Consider the following 19,148-nt stretch of genomic DNA (forward strand, 5'->3'; position numbering starts at 1 on the left):
AAGCGTTTATGATTTGACTTTATATATGTGACATTTGGCATCTTGAGGTTGTTGTTCTTCGGTTAAGAAACTCACCAGGAAGCCCGAGGAGTTGTCCAGAAGGCAGCGGAAGCGGCAAACGAAGCTTCTCTCCAGGAAAGACGAGTTCTCTGGAGGAAGCTGCTCGGGGTTGTAGGTGACCAGAGCTGAGCTGCTCTCGGCTTCTATCTCTGCGTGAGGAGAGAGAGGGAAGACGTCGATTTATTCGTTTGACGTGGCCCCTCCCAGAATGAATCATGGACTATGAAGATGAATTGAATTGAATTGAATTGAATTGAATTGAATTGAATTGAATTGAATTGAATTGAATTGAATTGAATTGAATTGAATTGAATTGAATTGAATTGAATTGGTTAATTGAGAACTTTGGGAAATTGTCCGTAGTGGTTGTCTGTCTTTGTGTGCCCTGTGACAGACTGGCATCCTGTCCAGGGTGTCCCCTGCCTCTCGCCCTATGATTCTGGGATAGGCTCCAGTCTCCCTGCGACCCCGACCCCGGGATAAAGCGGTTGTCAATGAATGAATGAATGAATGAATTGATCGTGGGGAAAACAGGTGGAGAGGGTAACAGGTTTCCTGTTTCTCGGTGCCACCATCAAGAAAGCACAACAGCGACTGTACTTCCTGAGTATATCGTATCGTAGCTCCATAGAACGCATCCTGACTTACTGCATGTGTGTGTGGTTTGCCAGCTGCACATCGGCTGACAGGAAATCCCTCCAAAGGGCTGTTAACAGCCCAAAAGATCACTGGTTGCTCACTCCCTACACTAGAAGAGCTGGCTCTGTGGTTGGCATGAAGCTGGACTCACTGGTGACAGTTGCTGAGAGGAGATCACTGGACAAACTACTGTCTCTCATGGATGATGACAGTCATCCTCTGAACACTGTCATCAGTGAGCAGAGAAGCAGATGGAGAGCACGAATGCTCCTCCCATGATGCAACACTAATAGACTCAAGGACTCATTCATTCCTTGGGCTATTAGATTGTTTAATTCTGAGTTTGGGGGCAGGAGTGGAGTAAAAGTATCATGATGTTCTATTCTATGTTAGTCTTTGTATCCTTTGTCTTTGTTATTTTTTCTTTGCTATATGTTCTTTATTTTTTGACTTAGATTGTATCATCTTGTTCTTTCTTTTTATTCCTCTTTGTTCATGTTCTTATTTGTATTTCTATTTTGATGAATAATTGCTGTATTGCTGTGTCAAATTAGAAAAAAACAATTTAGTTCTACCTAACCTAACCTAACCTAACCTAAGAACTGTACAGCTCTCGCTGTCTTAGTAGGGCTAATAACATTCTGAAGGATTCGTCCCACCCAGGTCACCAAAACTTTGAACTGTCGCCCTCAGGCAGACGCTTCAGGTCTCTAAATGCTCGGACTAATAGAGTTAAAAACAGTTTTTATCCAAAGGCCATGACACTGCTTAAGACCACAAATACTTTTACCCATAAAATGTGTGTGTATGTGTGTACGTGTGTGTAAGCTTGTCATTTTAAATGTGTCTTTTAAAGGTCTAGCCCAGGGGTCGGGAACCTTTTTGACTCAGAGAGCCATGAAAGCAAAATATTTGGAAATTCATTTCAGTGAGAGCCATATAAATAATATTCAGATGTAAGAATCTGTGCTTGACACGAATTCAAGCCCTTTTCCTTTGTTCATCAAAATCAACAAAGAATTCAGACGGGTTCATCCCTTTCCATGCCTCCATTTCAATATGTCCATCATGTTTAAATGAAGCACAAGACTAACATTTCTCCATTTCTGTGATCATGAAAAAACAAAAACAAATGAAAACATGAATTCAAACTAACAGTTTATATTTGTTAATTTTAAACATGTCTGATATGAATCACACAAGTGGATTAATTAAATTTCAGATGAAGTTTAACGAGAATAAAACTGTTCATCAGTAACTTCACATCATCATCGCTTTGTCTGATCGTCTCTGACGTCATTAGAATGTGTCTCACCTGTTTAACGTGTTTGTGTTTCTGCGTATTCTTATTACATTCGTGAGATAAAGGTCATTTACAAATAGTCATCATGTGATGGTTTATTAATGCAAGTGTGTTTTAAGGACCGCGATCACAAAAGGAAAACCAGCATTTGTTGCGCTTTCATTGAAACCTGCAGCTTAACTTTGATGGACCTGACGTCATGTTTCTGTGACTCTCTAGAGAAGAACCTGAAGCCATCAAACGCGCATTATTTTGTTCGATATGTTATTTAAAAAAACAAGCTTATAATTCTATATCGTTTTTCTGAATTGCGTAAAATGACTGTCGCACGTTTTGCTCTTTTTATTCTCGATTCATATGATCTTTTCCGTGCGTTCAGTGGAAGAGGCAGGAGCTCTGATTGGCTGCTGTGCATGTCAATCAAATTTTCAACTAATCGGCACAATAACCATTTGATTGACATGCACAGCAGCCAATCAGAGCTCTCTTTACTATTTTCTTATATCATATTTTATTAAATCACGCGATCTACTCGCAACAGCTTCGATCGCGATCGACGTATTGCCCACCCCTGAAACAAGTGATAATATTTTATGTTTTATCTGAAAAGCCGAAATCTGCGAGCCAGATGCAATCATCAAAAGAGCCACACCTGGCTCGCGAGCCATAGGTTCGCGACCCCTGGGCTAGCCTATTCTTTTTTATGCTTGTAATGATCAATTATTTTGGCACTTTAAGGGATTGTACTGCCAATGTCGTTGCCCTGGTACAATGACAATACAAAGACAATTCAATTCAATTCAACTCATTTTAAGTACACAAGTGCGTCCCGATGTGCAGTGTGTGAAAATGTAGTGCGCAATGAGCACTCAAACGGCCAGAAAATTGAACACCTTCCTTTACCTACACCTCAGGTAAAGGTGTAGGAAAATATCAATACATTAATTTGCGCTTGATGGAGTCTACTGACTCCTTTAAGAAACATCTTAAGACGTTTCTATTAGTTTAGGCTTTTCCTTGATTTTCTGGAACTCCTGTGTTGTTCTCAGTATTATCTTGATCTTTAAAGTATGTACTTTTTTGAGTATTGTTTTGTTTGTTTAAGCGCTTTGTGACCCTGGTCTGGAAAAGCGCTATATAAATAAATATTACTTAATTACTTACTTACTTTTTTGCCTCCAATAGATATTCAGTTTCAGTTTATTTTTAAAGGATAATGTGAGTATTGTATCGATTTTTTTTTAGATCAATACATTATAATTATTATTAATTTATTTTTTGATTCTTACAATATATATTTTTCTTGTTATAAATATGTGTATTTTCTAAGAACAAATATCTATTGTTTTCATTTAAAAGATACCAGAGACACAGAACTAACAACGTGGATTGTCTGCTTTAATATCACCGAACAAATCCCGGTCTAGATTTCTGCGTATCCTCTTTAGACGCCATTACATGCGCAGCGACGTAAACATCAGCTTTAAAGTCCTGCGTCACTCACAACAGAGTGTGTGTTTAATCTGAGCCGCTGATCAGTGGCCTCTATTGTCGGAAACGCTCTTACGTAACCAGGAACGCCACCGAGTCGGAGTGAGTTCTTCTGCTGTGTCAGCACCGCCTGAGGGGGCGACTTAACTTTGACACTCAAAGACCACACAGACCATAAGCATCTTAGGTCCCAAATACAGATCTGGGACCACTTCACCTCGTAAGCTACAGTGAAGATTACTGGGTCATGTGACCCGACCTGAGGATGGTCTTACGGCTTAATGTGTTAACTGTGTACTTAACCATCTCATCCCGACGTCGGAATGTTTTTCGCACTCGCAACATTCTTTCTGCTCCCATAAAATCTTTCAGATTTTTTTCAGCCACTTCTTCTAGAGCTTTTTTTTCCCTTCACAGCTAGCGTGGTTATCAACAAGCTAAGCTAGCAGTATTCCAATATGGTTACAATTCCCTTCGCTTAAGTTGAAATAAAAAATATATTTAGTACATAAACCTACATTAAATACAGTTCTTGACTTAATTATCAATTATATTGCTTTTGTGTTGATGGTATGGTCACTAAAGCTCAAGGACTTTGTTTGTAGCATTAGCAACTAAGCTAACATGTTTCCATTTCCCCATTATGTGGAAAGTGTTAAGATTCTAAGATTCAGTTTGTTTATTATTTTGTTCTTTGTTGTCAACAACTTTTAAAAAGCACATGCTTTTTTTTCTTCTTTGACTGTATTTATAATATCTTTTGTTGTTTACTACAGTAACTATAGTTATTAAAAAACGATATATATTTATATTTATCATTAGAGATTATTTAAATTATATAGTTTAATAATTATTATTTTTTTTAATAAAAATCAAGATAGTCAAACATTTTTTTTATATATATAACAAATATTACTTAATTTGTTCTTTATATAGGGTTGTTATACTATTACTTAATAATTACTAAATAAAGACACAATGGATGTTGTTAAAAGTTTAAACAGCTAATTCTATCAATGTAGGACTTTCCAGAAATTGATTTAATAATCAATTATATTGATTTTTTTGTTGACATTATGGTCACTTTAGCTGAAGAGCAAGGACTCTGTTTGTAGCATTAGCAACAAAGCTAACATGTTTCCATTTTCCAAATATGTGGAAAGTGTTAAGTTTCAAAGATTCAGTTTGATTATTTTGTTCTTCCTTGATGTTCAGGACTGTTTTTGTATATTATATTTCTATTTTTACAACAAAAAAAAATTAATTTACATTGTTGTTTACTTAACATGGTTTAAAAAAAACTATATATATATCTCATTAGAGATTATTTATAAGATATTTTTTTTAAAGATTATTTAAAAAACAATAATAATAATCAAGAAGGTATAACTGAAAAAATATATACAACAAATATTACTTTTTTTGTTCTTTATTTAGAGTATTTACACTAATACTTTAATAGGACACTACGGAAATGTTGTAAAAAGTTATTTATTTAACATGTACGCAGCTAATTTCGGTAATTACATAGTTTTAAGATTTTTGGTTAAAAAACAATTAAAACTGCAGGTTAATATTTACAAATCTACTGAAACATACATTATTTATACCGGCGTAAAAGAAGAAAAGTAAACCAGGATATTCTTTAAAGTAGATTCATGTGGGAAACAATGGTCTGTCTCACAAAAACGACTTGAAATTTAAATGATTTTTGAACAATATTCTACTAAATATAAGTCACACACATACGTAGTGTATCTGATATCACTTGTATTCTGGGTCTTTACATCTACGGGATCAATAATGATAAAGTAAATACCTTGGGGGGAGTCTTGTCCACTGGCAGTGGGCGGGGCCTGAGGAGGGTTCAGAGCCCAGTGCAGGTTCCTTCTGAGCTCCTGCTGGTCTTCTGTGTGGACCAGCTCGTACACACTCTGGTGCATGACGTCCGTCTGGAGGAGATGGAAATAAATTAACTTACAGAAAAACAAGGGGATTCAGCTCCTGAATAACTCAGTGAATCCGTGCTTGAAGTAACATTTAAGTTATATATTTTTACTGTAGTGGAACATACAATAAAATGATTTTTTCGTCATCTGTGCAGCTGCTCATTTACTCTCTTTTATTTTTTGATACACAAAAATGTTTCTTCTTTCTCTAAAATGACTTGATTTTCACTAGTTTAGCTCAAAACTGACTCAGAAGCTTAATTTTCGTTAATTTATTTACAAATTTCTAGTGAAAACCAAATAGACTAAATAATAAATTCTTGTTTTAAAAGTTATCTACATATTTGGAAATGCCAAAGATTATAGAGCTGACCTGGCAGTGTGGCCCGGGGGCCACATAGGGCCCTTCGGCCGTATTCATGTGGCCCTAATGGAGAGAAGATCATGTAGAAAAGAGTTCACTTTCTATTTATTTATTTATTTTATTATTCATTAATAGTCTCTAAACATCACTATAAGTTTTTTTGTTTGAGGATGTTTGGCCCTCTTGTTGTCTCTGGGTCAAGGTGACCCGAAAGCCTGAAAACAAATGTGTTTGAGGTATCCCTTGTATTATCTCTGGTTCGAGGTGACCCGAAAGCCTGAAAACAGATGCGTTTGTGGTATCCCTTGTGTTATCTCTGGGTCAAGGTGACCCGAAGGCCTTAAAACAAATGTGTTTGTGGTGATTCTTGGGTTGTCTCTGGGTCAATGTGACCCGGATGCAAGAAAACAAATGTGTATGGGGTATCCCTTGTGTTGTCTCTGGGTCAAGGTGACCCGAAGGCCTTAAAACAAATGTGTTTGTGGTAATTCTTGGGTTGTCTCTGGGTCAATGTGACCCGGATGCAAGAAAACAAATGTGTATGGGGTATCCCTTGTGTTGTCTTTGGGTCAAGGGGACCCGAAGGCCTGAAAACAAATGTGTTTGTGGTATCCCTTGTGTTATCTCTGGGTCAAGGTGACCCAAAGGCCGGAAAACAAATGTGTTTGTGGTGATTCTTGGGTTGTCTCTGGGTCAATGTGACCCGGCTGCAAGAAAACGAATGTGTATGGGGTATCCCTTGTGTTGTCTTTGGGTCAAGGGGACCCGAAGGCCTGAAAACAAATGTGTTTGTGGTATCCCTTGTGTTATCTCTGGGTCAAGGTGACCCAAAGGCCGGAAAACAAATGTGTTTGTGGTGATTCTTGGGTTGTCTCTGGGTCAATGTGACCCGGATGCAAGAAAACAAATGTGTATGGGGTATCCCTTGTGTTGTCTTTGGGTCAAGGGGACCGGAAGGCCTGAAAACAAATGTGTTTGTGGTATCCCTTGTGTTATCTCTGGGTCAAGGTGACCCAAAGGCCGGAAAACAAATGTGTTTTTGGTGATTCTTGGGTTGTCTCTGGGTCAATGTGACCCAGATGCAAGAAAACAAATGTGTATGGGGTATCCCTTGTGTTGTCTTTGGGTCAAGGGGACCGGAAGGCCTGAAAACAAATGTGTTTGTGGTATCCCTTGTGTTATCTCTGGGTCAAGGTGACCCAAAGGCCGGAAAACAAATGTGTTTGTGGTGATTCTTGGGTTGTCTATGGGTCAATGTGACCTGGCTGCAAGAAAACGAATGTGTATGGGGTATCCCTTGTGCTGTCTTTGGGTCAAGGGGACCCGAAGGCCTGAAAACAAATGTGTTTGTTGTATCCATTGTGTTGCCTCTGGATCAAAGTGAACAATCGCCACCCACTGCATGTTTATTTATGGTAACCAGTCAGGTCGTAATAGGGGATACCACAAATATATTTGTTTACGGGCCTTCGGATCACCTTTAACCTTAAATAACACATTGCTTAAGGAGCAATACATAGCCAAACATCCTGAAACAAAAAACCTTATAGTGATGTTTAAAGACTATTAATGAATAATACAATTAATTAATTAAACGTGAAATTGTTTCTACATTATCTTTTCTTCATTAGGGCCACATGATTACAGTCGAAGGACCCTACGTGGCCCCAGGGCCACACGTTATGAAAAGATTCAAGTGGGTAGAAATAAATATTTGGAAAAAATCTTTAAAATAAAGAAAACTCAAGCACAATACAATAATAATTTCAATACATTTTGCTTGATTTTATTTTAATTTCTTTCATTTATACTCCTTTTTTTTGCCTGACGGCCCCTTACTTAAGCCACTGATGAAATCTTAATTGTCTTTATCATTTCACCCAACAAATAGCGAGTATCTCAGAGCTTGACTCGGGGGTGTGTACGTGTTTAATAAATTAAATGTTGCTCCACAGCTGCCACGACCCATCGCTCGTCCACACCGTGTGATCCGGCGAGGCAGTGTTTGTGCTGCTCTGCTAACTGGTGATGCGGAGACGTGTCGTCCAGCAACACTGCTGTGAGTGTCGCTCCCGCTAAAGGCCACGCTATTAATAGTCCTTCGTCTCCCTTCGCTTTTCCTTCCGCAACCTCTTGACCGAAGCGTGGACCGTTTTTTTTTTTTTTAAACCTGAGCTGCTTCATGAAGCTGCACGACAACATCGTCGCTTCGGTTTCATTTCAGTTTCTGTCGATATACTGTCATTTTATTTTTATTTTTTTTAACGAGTTCTAACGTCATGATGTCACTCGATTGAATCGTGGATTTCGAGCTCAACTTCACCTGGTGGAAGCCCAAGTAGTCCTGGATGGTGTGTGACGAGTAGAAGATGATGCCGTTGGACGTGATGACCAGGACGAAACCGTTGAGAGCCTGCAGAAGAAAAACACATTTTATTTGTTAAATAGGCATTAAAACAATGACATAAAATCAACTATTATTATTACATTTCTTTGCATTTCGGTACCTTATTATTATTATTTTGTTTATAAAAAAGGCCTTTAAGAAAACAACACAATAGTGTCCTATGATGCTCCTCCCATGATGCAACACTAATAGACTCAGGGACTCAGGGATCTATGTTTTTTATCTTTAGAATTAGGTTGTGACATCTTGCACTTTCTTTTTATTGCCCTTTGTTCTTGTTCTTGTTTCATGAATCTATCGTCTGTGTTGCTGTGTGCTGAAAAAACAACCTCCAGAGGATTATCCATCCATCCATCCATCCATCCATCCATGCATCCATCCATCTATTCATCCATCTATTCATCCATCTATTCATCCATCTATTCATCCATCTATTCATCCATCTATTCATCCATCTATTCATCCATCTATTCATCCATCCATCCATCCATCCATCCATCCATCCATCCATCCATCCATCCATCCATCCATCCATCCATCCATCCATCCATCCATCCATCCATCCATCCATCCATCCATCCATCCATCCATCCATCCATCCATCCATCCATCCATCCATCCATCCCTCCATTCATCCATCTATTTATCCATCCATCCATCCATCCATCCATCCATTCACCCATCCATTTATTCATCCATCCATCCATTCATCCAGCAAAAAAGAACCAAGTGCCAGGGATGACAAAGTGCAAGTATCAAGAACAAGGATCAAAGGAAAGATAGAAGAGATAGAATATATATGATAATATATATGAAAATAAGTTAATTATATTATTATGTAATAGAATTCAAGAAGCTCCTTCAACAATGATGATATACCGTTACAAGAATTAAAAAATGTATATAGGTAGGTAAATATAAGGTTTTTCAAAAACGTCCTACATGGAGTCAGTGCGTACTTCATATTCCAGTCATTACTACAAAAACATATTCCTATTAATCCATGACGAGCAAAATCTCTATTTCTTACTAATTGTATTGTATTTTATCCTTGTAATTAAGATACATTTTTATACCTTTCAAAAACATTTTGTTGTGTTACTTACTTTAATAAGCTAGCTGTAGGAGTGTTTTTGGAAAGAGATCGAGCAGACTTATCCTTCAAAGTCTTAATGGATCCACATGAATGTCGTTTTCTGTTTCTATGCTTTCCCTCATATCTTTGTGTACAGTTTTATTGTTTTACTGCCAGAGACTCAACACAATTTAGTCATTGTCATGCGCTTCATAATGATAGTAAATACGCTTAAATCTCATTATCATCAACTGTTAGTGTCAAGAAAAACAAGATAACAACAATAAAAACTAAAATAAATGTTCTTTAAAAAAACAAGATTTAACAGGGATTTATCAGACCAAGAGACTCTAAACATGATCACTTTCCCTCTTCAGATGAACTGCATGTGAGCGAACTTCCGGCTCACTTAACAACACGAGTGCTTTGTGTTTGTGGAAAACATTCCATAAACAAACATGTAAACAGACCAACAACAAACACACAACTACATGAAAGGAGGCTCTTCCTGAAAAAGCCCTCGAGGCTCAACGGATCAACTTCATTTTTCCTTCACGATCCTACAAATCTCGGATCGTCGGGAACGTCTGAACAAACTCTCCGGATCTTTATTTTCATCCGCCCCCCCCCCCCTCGCACCCCCACACTCCCCTGGAACGTTCACCTCTTGACTGAGCCTCCGTGCACAAATGAGCTTTCATTTCCCATTACTAACAAGCCGGAGAAATATAGACTTATCACAATAATGAAACCTCCCATGGTCCGGGTCCCGGCGGCGGCCCGGGCTGCTTCCTCTCCTCTCTCCTGGAATGTCAGTGTGGTGCACATTGGGAGGAACTGGACTGGAAAATCAATGAGTCCAGCGGATCAAGAATGATCTGGCAGCCAAAGAGCCGACTCTACCCCTCGATCACACATACAGTACTGGGGGGGACGATTCACCGGGAACCATGGGAGATCCAGACCAACCCAAACTAAATTAAACAACACTGAGCGCCGGCGCTTTCTCCGCTCATGTGTTGTCGTTCGCTTTACTTCAAAGAATACACTTCATTTAGGAGAGTAAAATTAATTTTCCTCAGGGGCCACATTTTATACTGTGGCTGTTATTAGGGGCCGTCATCAAAAAGAAAGAACAAAAAGAAACAATTCTTAAACACACTTTTGTGTTAATCTGATTGTATATTTGTAAATTTTAAAAGTACTTTATTTAGGGGATCTTAAAAAAAATGAGTACATTTTATCATTTTTTGCATTCAAAATAAAGAATATCAAACACATTTTGTCATTTAATATTAATTCAATTTTAAAAATGTGATAGAAAAGATGTCTCGCCTGCAGCCAATACAAATCCCTGCAGCAAGAATTCGGAGCTGCTCCAGTAGGAGAACTCACATCTCCCCCGATCCTTAAAACCCTGCTGTGGCTGCAAAGCATCTGAACCCCTTTTTATTTGTGCTTACTCTTCATTTTTTTTGTTGCTGCTGTGTTTTTCTCTACGTTGTCTTGACCTTTTAAGGGTTCTAAAGAAAAATAGTAAATTTTATAATTTTTTGAATTAAAAATAAAGTTTATCAAACACATTTTGTCATTTAATTTTAATTCAATTTTAAAATGTTGAGCAGCTTCAGTAGGAGAACTCACATTTCCCCCGATCCTTAAAACCCTGCTGTGGCTGCAAAGCATCTGAACCCCTTTTTATTTGTGCTTACTCTTCATTTTTTGTTGCTGCTGTGTTTTTCTCTACGTTGACTTGATCTTTTAAGGGTTCTTAAGAAAAATAGTAAATTTTATAATTTTTTGAATTAAAAATAAAGTTTATCAAACACATTTTGTCATTTAATATAAATTCAATTAAAAAATGTGATAAAAAGATGTCTTGCCTGCAGTAAATACAAAAAACCTGCAGCGAAAATGCTGTGCTGCTCCAGTAGGAGAACTCACATTTCCCCTGATCTTTAAAATGCGAAGCATCTTGAGACCTTTTTACTTGTGCTTACTATTCATTTTTTTTTGTGTGTGTTTGTCTTCATGTTGTCTTGACATTTTAAAGTATGTATTTTAACTGTTTATTGTTTTTCATTGTTAAAGCACTTTGTGACCCTGGTCTGAGAAAGATCTTTACAAATAATTACTTACTAGTCTCCACCTCCATGGGACTCGTTGTATAAACAAAGCGGGGCGTGACCACAGCTGGACAACACTACAGTACACATTGTGTTGTGTTGTTTCAGTCATTTGTGATTTTTAATTTCATATTGGAAAAGTGATCAAATTTAACATTGGTTTGTGTGTGTGTGTGTGTGTGTGTGTGTGTTAAGTGTGTGTGTGTGTGTGTGTGTGTGTGTGTGTGTGTGTGTGTGTGTGTGTGTGTGTGTGTCTGTGTGTGTGTGTGTGTGTGTGTGTGTGTTTATCATCTCCATGAACAAACAAGCCGAGAGCATCTTGTGTGTTTGTGACTCTCGTCGGCCCCTGAGAGACAACAATGTTCATCTGTGCATGACAAACAAATCGTCTCTTATTCCGATTCCGCACTTTTTTATCGGGTTCTAGTCGAGGAACAAGAGATAATTCAACAGTCAACTCTAAATAAAAACATACTAACAATACAAATAATCCAGACAAAGAAAGAAAAAAATTCGATTCGATTTGAGTTTATATTTATGTCTGAACTTGATTTATTTTATTTAAAAAAAAAAAATTATACTGTTAAAAAGTGCTTCGTCAGACATTTCACCTTTATTATTCTCATCATTCTTATTGTTATTGTTATTGTTTTTGTTATTGTTATTGTTATTGCTATTGCTATTGCTATTCTTATTATTCTTATTCTTGTTATTATTATAATAACTCTTATTATTATTGTTATTATTACTATAATTATGGTTATTATTATTAGTAGTAGTAGTATTAGAAGTAGCAGAATTAATAGTAGAATTATAAGAATTAGTAGTAGTAAAAGTAGTAGAAGTAGTAGTGGTAGTAGTAGAAGTAGTAGTAGTAGTAGTAGTAGTAGTAGTAGTAGTAGTAGAAGTAGTACTAGTAGTAGAAGTAGTAGCAGTAATAGTAGTTGTAGTATCATCATCATTATTATTTATCTGAGAAAAGCGCTTCACAAATATAAATTGCTTAATTACTTTTTATTATTATTATTATTATTGTCATTATATTTATTTATTTTTTAAACAAACGTTGAATTTAGATGTATCATGACAAACTATCACATTTCCATACCTTAATTAATATTTTACAATTATTGATTTAGATAGATATATATCTATTAAAACAAAAACACAAAACATGATGAAGCCATTAACAAATCTCACTAGATCTCACTTGATGCTATAAAATACTTTATTTCAATGAAAACCAAACATCACTTTTAAACCAACTGCTGTAAAAAGCTGTAAACAAAATAAGTGTTTCATGAAGCCTCATCAAACCTTTGCTGAAATAATCTTCACTGATATGTTTTACTGGAGAGAACAAAAGTGTACTATAAACATTTCCCACATAAAAACAAGGTGGATTCATGGAAGTTAAAAGAGTTTTCCAGGAGCATGAGTTTGTATAAGCGACACACTTGTCAAATATGGAACAAACGGATCAATGGACTGTGATACTGACCTGCAGCAGCAGCTCCCCCTCGGGAATCGTGCTCTCAACCACCCCTGCTGCTTTGCTGTCGTCATTATTCACACCCAGTGGAGATCGTCTCTCCCGACCGTTGAGGGCGACTGTGGACGAGAGGAGGGAGGAAGGGGTGAGGGAAGGAAGGGTGAGGGTGAGAGAGAAGAAGGTTTGGTTCAGTCCTGTGATAATGTTTGCAAAGCACTGCTGTGACGGTCAAATTGCTTAATGGCATCAAAGATGCTGCACACATGCGTGATCGGACTCAGATGATGATGTAGAGACGGATTTGAGGTTTTGTTATATTACAGTCATGTGACGTGATCATGTCTGGACGCTAGTTTTAAGACTTGCTGTAAGAAGTTTGTCTTTGTTACTTTCAAGGCAAACGTCAGATTCAAAATGATTCATTTATTCATTATTTTGTTTTTTTTACTAGTTTTTAGTGAATTAAATTTCCGGCCACTACAAGGCGCAGCTAAAGAAACGATAAACTACTGTGAGATCCCAGCGATGACTGAGGACGAGAGGATACAGTGGACTGAGGACGAGAGGATACAGTGAACTCCAGCAGCTTTTAAAGCTGATGTTTGGACATATTTTGGTTTGAAAACAAATGAAAGCAGTTACGACTTCGTCAAGAGTCATGTAGTCTGTAAATACTACAACACCAGAGTCAAGTACTGGACTATACTACACATATATCCTTGTTACTACACTATCACAACACCAGAGTCAAGTACTGGACAATACTACACATATATATACTTGTTACTACACTATCACAACACCGGAGTCAAGTACTGGACAATACTACACATATATATACTTGTTACTACACTATCACAACACAGGAGTCAAGTACTGGACAATACTACACATATATACTTGTTACTACACTATCACAACACCAGAGTCAAGTACTTGACAATAATACACATATATACTTGTTACTACACTATCACAACACCAGAGTCAAGTACTGGACAATACTACATATATATCCTTGTTACTACACTATCACAACACCAGAGTCAAGTACTGGACAATACTACATATATATCCTTGTTACTAAACTATCACAACACCAGAGTCAAGTACTTCACAATACTACACATATATACTTGTTGCTACACTATCACAACACCAGAGTCAAGTACTGGACAATACTACACATATATACGTGTTACTACACTATCACAACACCAGAGTCAAGTACTGGACAATACTACACATATATACTTGTTACTACACTATCACAACACCAGAGTCAAGTACTGGACAATACTACACATATATACTTGTTACTACACTATCACAACACCAGATTCAAGTACTGGACAATACTACAAATATATACTTGTTACTACACTATCACAACACCAGAGTCAAGTACTGGACAATACTACACATATATACTTGTTACTACACTATCACAACACCAGAGTCAAGTACTCCACAATACTCCACATATATACTTGTTAGTACACTATCACAACACCAGAGTCAAGTACTGGACAATACTACACATATATACTTGTTACTACACTATCACAACACCAGAGTCAAGTACTGGACAATACTACAAATATATACTTGTTACTACACTATCACAACACCAGAGTCAAGTACTCCACAATACTCCACATATATACTTGTTAGTACACTATCACAACACCAGAGTCAAGTACTGGACAATACTACACATATATACTTGTTACTACACTATCACAACACCAGAGTCAAGTACTGGACAATACTACACATATATACTTGTTACTACACTATCACAACACCAGAGTCAAGTACTGGACAATACTACACATATATACTTGTTACTACACTATCACAACACTAGAGTAAAGTGCTGCACAATACTCCACATATATACTTGTTAGTACACTATCACAACACCAGAGTCAAGTACTGGACAATACTACACATATATATTTGTTACTACACTATCACAACACCAGAGTCAAGTACTGGACAATACTACACATATATACGTGTTACTACACTATCACAACACCAGAGTCAAGTACTGGACAATACTACACATATATACTTGTTACTACACTATCGCGATATATCGTATCGTTGACCCTGTATCGTGATATGTATCATTTCACCAGATTCTTGTAGATACACAACCCTATAACTTAGTACATAACATTGGAAAGACGATGAAGGAAAAATGGGACTGAAGTAAAACTGCTAAAAACTAAAGAGCTAAAATAATGAACAGCAGAACCACATGAGTAGAGGCACCAGATGTACGAACTATTGTAGTGCATCAGGATATAAAGATTAAAAAAAGCTTCACGTTATTGACTCTTAAATATTTGATATTTAAAAACAACCATTGCTTCATAAAGTCACGTGAAACTACTATGATTTTCTTGTGTAATACTATCTTAAACGAATCGTGACGCTCTCGTCCGCGATGTTCCGCACACAAAACAATGATCCGACCACGTGACCCAAGACGTTCATAGTCAATTGCTCCCAATTACGCGTCGACAGCCTTCAAGTGGTCGACCCTCCAGATTGCGGCGGCGATAACGCCGATTGTTATTCCTGCAACCCCAGACAATGCTCTTTCTCATGAGGTGATGTCATGAGAAAGAGAGCAGTGGTCAAGCACATTAATCTCTGACCCCGGCGGGAGCGTCATGCGCTGACCCGCGGCGACCTCTGACCCCGCTGCTGATGTCTGACATGATTGGGTGATCTGGATTTTTGGGTCAGATCCTTTTGTGGTCCCGGGTTAACAAGGGGTCCATCTCAGAGTGTTGGGAGTGTCGAGGGAGACACTGGATAGCATATGGGTTTTGTGTGGAGAGTCTGGACCGGCTCGGACCTTCACACGAAAAGCTGGTTTTGGCGAGACACCCCTGACCTTATTTGCAGAGGGTCTTGTTTGGTAACAACTTGTGACATAATCCGACATATGTGGCGGAAAATGGGCTCCATTGTTATTCCTACTGTTATGATGGATGAGAAGAAATACAGAAGTTTTAAGATTCTTAAGTAGAAGTAGAGTCACTTTTAATCATGATCCACTGGGACCTGAACCTTTGATTTGTGGCATTTTAGCCATTTATTCTGTTCTAACGTTCATTTTTGGGTATTTAAAATAATATATTTTAGGCCCCGGAATTGTTTTTGTTCACTTCATATTTTGGAGATTTACTAAAATTATATTTCAACAACAGAAGAAATCAGTGTTTCTTCACATTTCTTTCTATTATTATCCACTTGTGTAACCACAACTACTGTGTGTTCTTTTGTGATCAATATTGATCGTTAATGTAACTGATGTGAACATCTCAACGTGACTAGTGAGGCTGTCGTGCATCTGAGCAGCTGATCCAGGCGTACGCCACCTACAGGAATTAAGAACTTTTTATTGCTCTTTTCAGTATTAATATATAAACTTTGACATAAACGGTGGCTCAGCACGTAATTTGTGCGTAAAACCCTTTAGTATATAAGGCTCCTGATCTTTTTTTTCATTTTTTCCCCATATATCAAACATTAATTTTGGGGCATTTTAATTTTTTAGTTGTTTGTTGTTTATTTCTACTCTTCAGATAATAATAATAATAAATCAACATTTTTCTCCGGTCTCCTTATTTTCCACTGGGAATTAACTTTTTTTTGTGGAATTATAGCCATTTTTAAACCATAATTTTGTCGTATTTTAAATAAAGTAAACATTTTTTAGACCACAGCATTGTTTTTTAATTTTTTTCTGATTTGTGGGATTTAAAAAATTCACAACAAGAGTAAAAAAACAACAATTCCACAAACTTGCTTGTGTTGGTCCACCAGGACATTCACTTTTTTGTGAATTTTTAGACATTTTTTAACCGTTAATTTGTTCATTTTCTTTGTTTTGGAGCATTTTAGCTTCTTTAACATTAATTGTTGGGCATTTTAGAAAACAATTGAATGAAATATTAATATTTTTTCCTAGTTTCATTTATTTAATCAGAAAAATGAATTGATTGAATACGATTGTTTCAACACATAAGGTACAACAGTATGTGTATTTTCTTCTTAAAGTAAGTCATTCTTATTTGTATAGCGCTTTTCCAGACCAGGGTCACAAAGCGCTTAAACAATCAAAACAATATTCAATAAAGTATATACTTTAAAGGTCAAGATAAAACTGATAACACAACAGGAGTTCCAGAAAATCAAGGAAAAGCCTGAACAAATAAAAACGTGAAAGAGTTTCCTACTGTGACCCTTCATCTTAGCAACTTAATACTATAAATTATACTTGTTATACTTAAAAAGGGTAAACATTTGATAGAAATTTCGTAGAAGTTTATAGATGTCATTCTATTTTAAATCTTTAAATCATTTCTTTGCGTTATTTCCTTCGATCCTTGTTCTTTATATTTGCACTTTGTCATCCTTTGCACTTTTATCTGCACTTTGTTCTTGTTTTTATGAAACTATCGTCTGCTGTGAACTGAAAACCCAATTTCCCAAATAATCTCCAGAGGGATTAATAAAGTTTACCTAAATCTAAGCAAGAAAATTGGAAATAAAAAATACAAATGTGTGTCAATAGGTGACTTGGCAGATGTCTGCGCTCTCCCGGTGCTTTCCTAGTTAGTGCTTCAAATAAAAGCATCATTATATCGTCAAAAAGAACTGCATTTTTTCTAGCATCAAGCAGAATCATATTTAAAGTTTATTTAAATCACAGTAGAAGCTTTTATTTTAAATGTGCCCTTTGTTCCTCCTGAAAGCTTTTCTTTTTTTACATTTAAAATTCCTATTTTCAAAACAATCTATCGACTGCTATGCAACACTATATATTATTCATGTTCGGATGCATATGAAATGCAAAGGAGAAAAAAAACATAGCATGAATGTTTCATGCGTTTCCTGTCAGATAAAAAACTAACAATAAATATATAAATAGAAACTCCTAATAGATATATTTAGAATTCTCATAGCTTTCAATTGTTTTAACACAAGATTGACTCGAGTTAGATTAAAAAAAAAGATTAATCTTGTAGGAGGATTGAACATAAAAAATGATTTTTGTTTAATCTTGATTTTGATGAGTGTTTGTGTTTTGTTTACCACAGGTATGTCTGTCTTTTTTTTTCATCCAGCTGGCAAAAGTGGGCCAACACGAAGCCTCCTGAATGGCCAGAGGAGGACAAAGAGCAGCTCTCGTCGTCAGGCTTCACTGAGCACAAGAGTCTACATAATGAAAAATTTACATCGCCTTCGCCATAACATACATGTGGCGGAACAGCACTCCAGCCGTCACCCGGAGGCGTTTCCGGTGGATCGGGTAGAACAGCCTGCTGTTCACGGTAACATATGACGCATCTATAGAGTCGTATCTATAGCACGATTCAATGTTTACCTTCAGAGGTGAACGGCTAATAAAACAACATTAGTAACCAGGTGAAAACCAGGAAAATAATACTCAAGAATACTCTTTCCATCTAAATAACACTGAGTAGTTTTTCTTCTTTCCTTCTTTTTTTCTGTAAATGTAATTTGTTCTTTTAAATGCACCTTAAAAATAAATGCTCTACTCACCCTCATGTCGACATTTACTTTCAGGATAACTTGTTCTTTTTAGAGATATAGACAAAAATGTATTTTTAAATCTTGTATTGAGCCTTGAAGAAATGTATTACTCAGAAAAATAACTGTCTAAAATAAGTCTATATTTTAAGTTTGTTTCTAGCGGACGTCACTATGCTAGCTGCTAGGCTAGCTTCATCTTTGTCCAAAAAAGGCACCTTTAAACATCAAAATACCTTCATACTGCTCGTCTGTAACGTCGCCCTTGTATTGAAACCTCGAAGAAATGTATTACTCAGAAAAATAACTGTCTAAAATAAGTCTATATTTTAAGTTTGTTTCTAGCGGACGTCACTATGCTAGCTGCTAGGCTAGCTTCATCTTTGTCCAAAAACGATACTTTAAAACATCCAAATACCTCCATACTGCTCGTCTGTAACGTCGCTCTTGTATTGAAACCTTGAAGAAATGTATTACTCAGAAAAAAAATGTCTAAAATAAGTCTATATTTTAAGTTCGTTTTTAGCGGACGTCGCTATACTAGCTGCTAGGCTAGCTTCATCTTTGTCCAAAAACATCAAAATACCTCCATACTGCTCGTCTGTAACGTCCCTCTTGTATTGAAACCTTGAAGAAATGTATTACTCAGAAAAAAAAAGTCT

The 19,148-nt window shown here is 36.7% G+C and overlaps 1 protein-coding gene across 1 annotated transcript in view; it reads right to left on the reverse strand.

Annotated features, from left to right (window-relative positions):
* The window catches only part of LOC148068081 (aryl hydrocarbon receptor-like), a 51,783-nt gene that overhangs the window by 10,096 nt on the left and 22,539 nt on the right, over positions 1-19,148 (reverse strand). Inside the window, exons 3-6 of the mRNA XM_087804488.1 lie at positions 12,916-13,025; positions 8,130-8,219; positions 5,313-5,445; positions 76-209 (exon numbers count right to left, since the gene is read on the reverse strand). Coding sequence (XP_087660614.1) covers positions 76-209; positions 5,313-5,445; positions 8,130-8,219; positions 12,916-13,025 — 467 coding nt within the window. The remainder of the gene's footprint in view (positions 1-75; positions 210-5,312; positions 5,446-8,129; positions 8,220-12,915; positions 13,026-19,148) is intronic.

The sequence above is a fragment of the Callionymus lyra genome, chromosome 12, assembly GCF_982586985.1.
Source record: "Callionymus lyra chromosome 12, fCalLyr1.hap1.1, whole genome shotgun sequence".
Classification (NCBI taxonomy): Eukaryota; Metazoa; Chordata; class Actinopteri; order Syngnathiformes; family Callionymidae; genus Callionymus; species Callionymus lyra.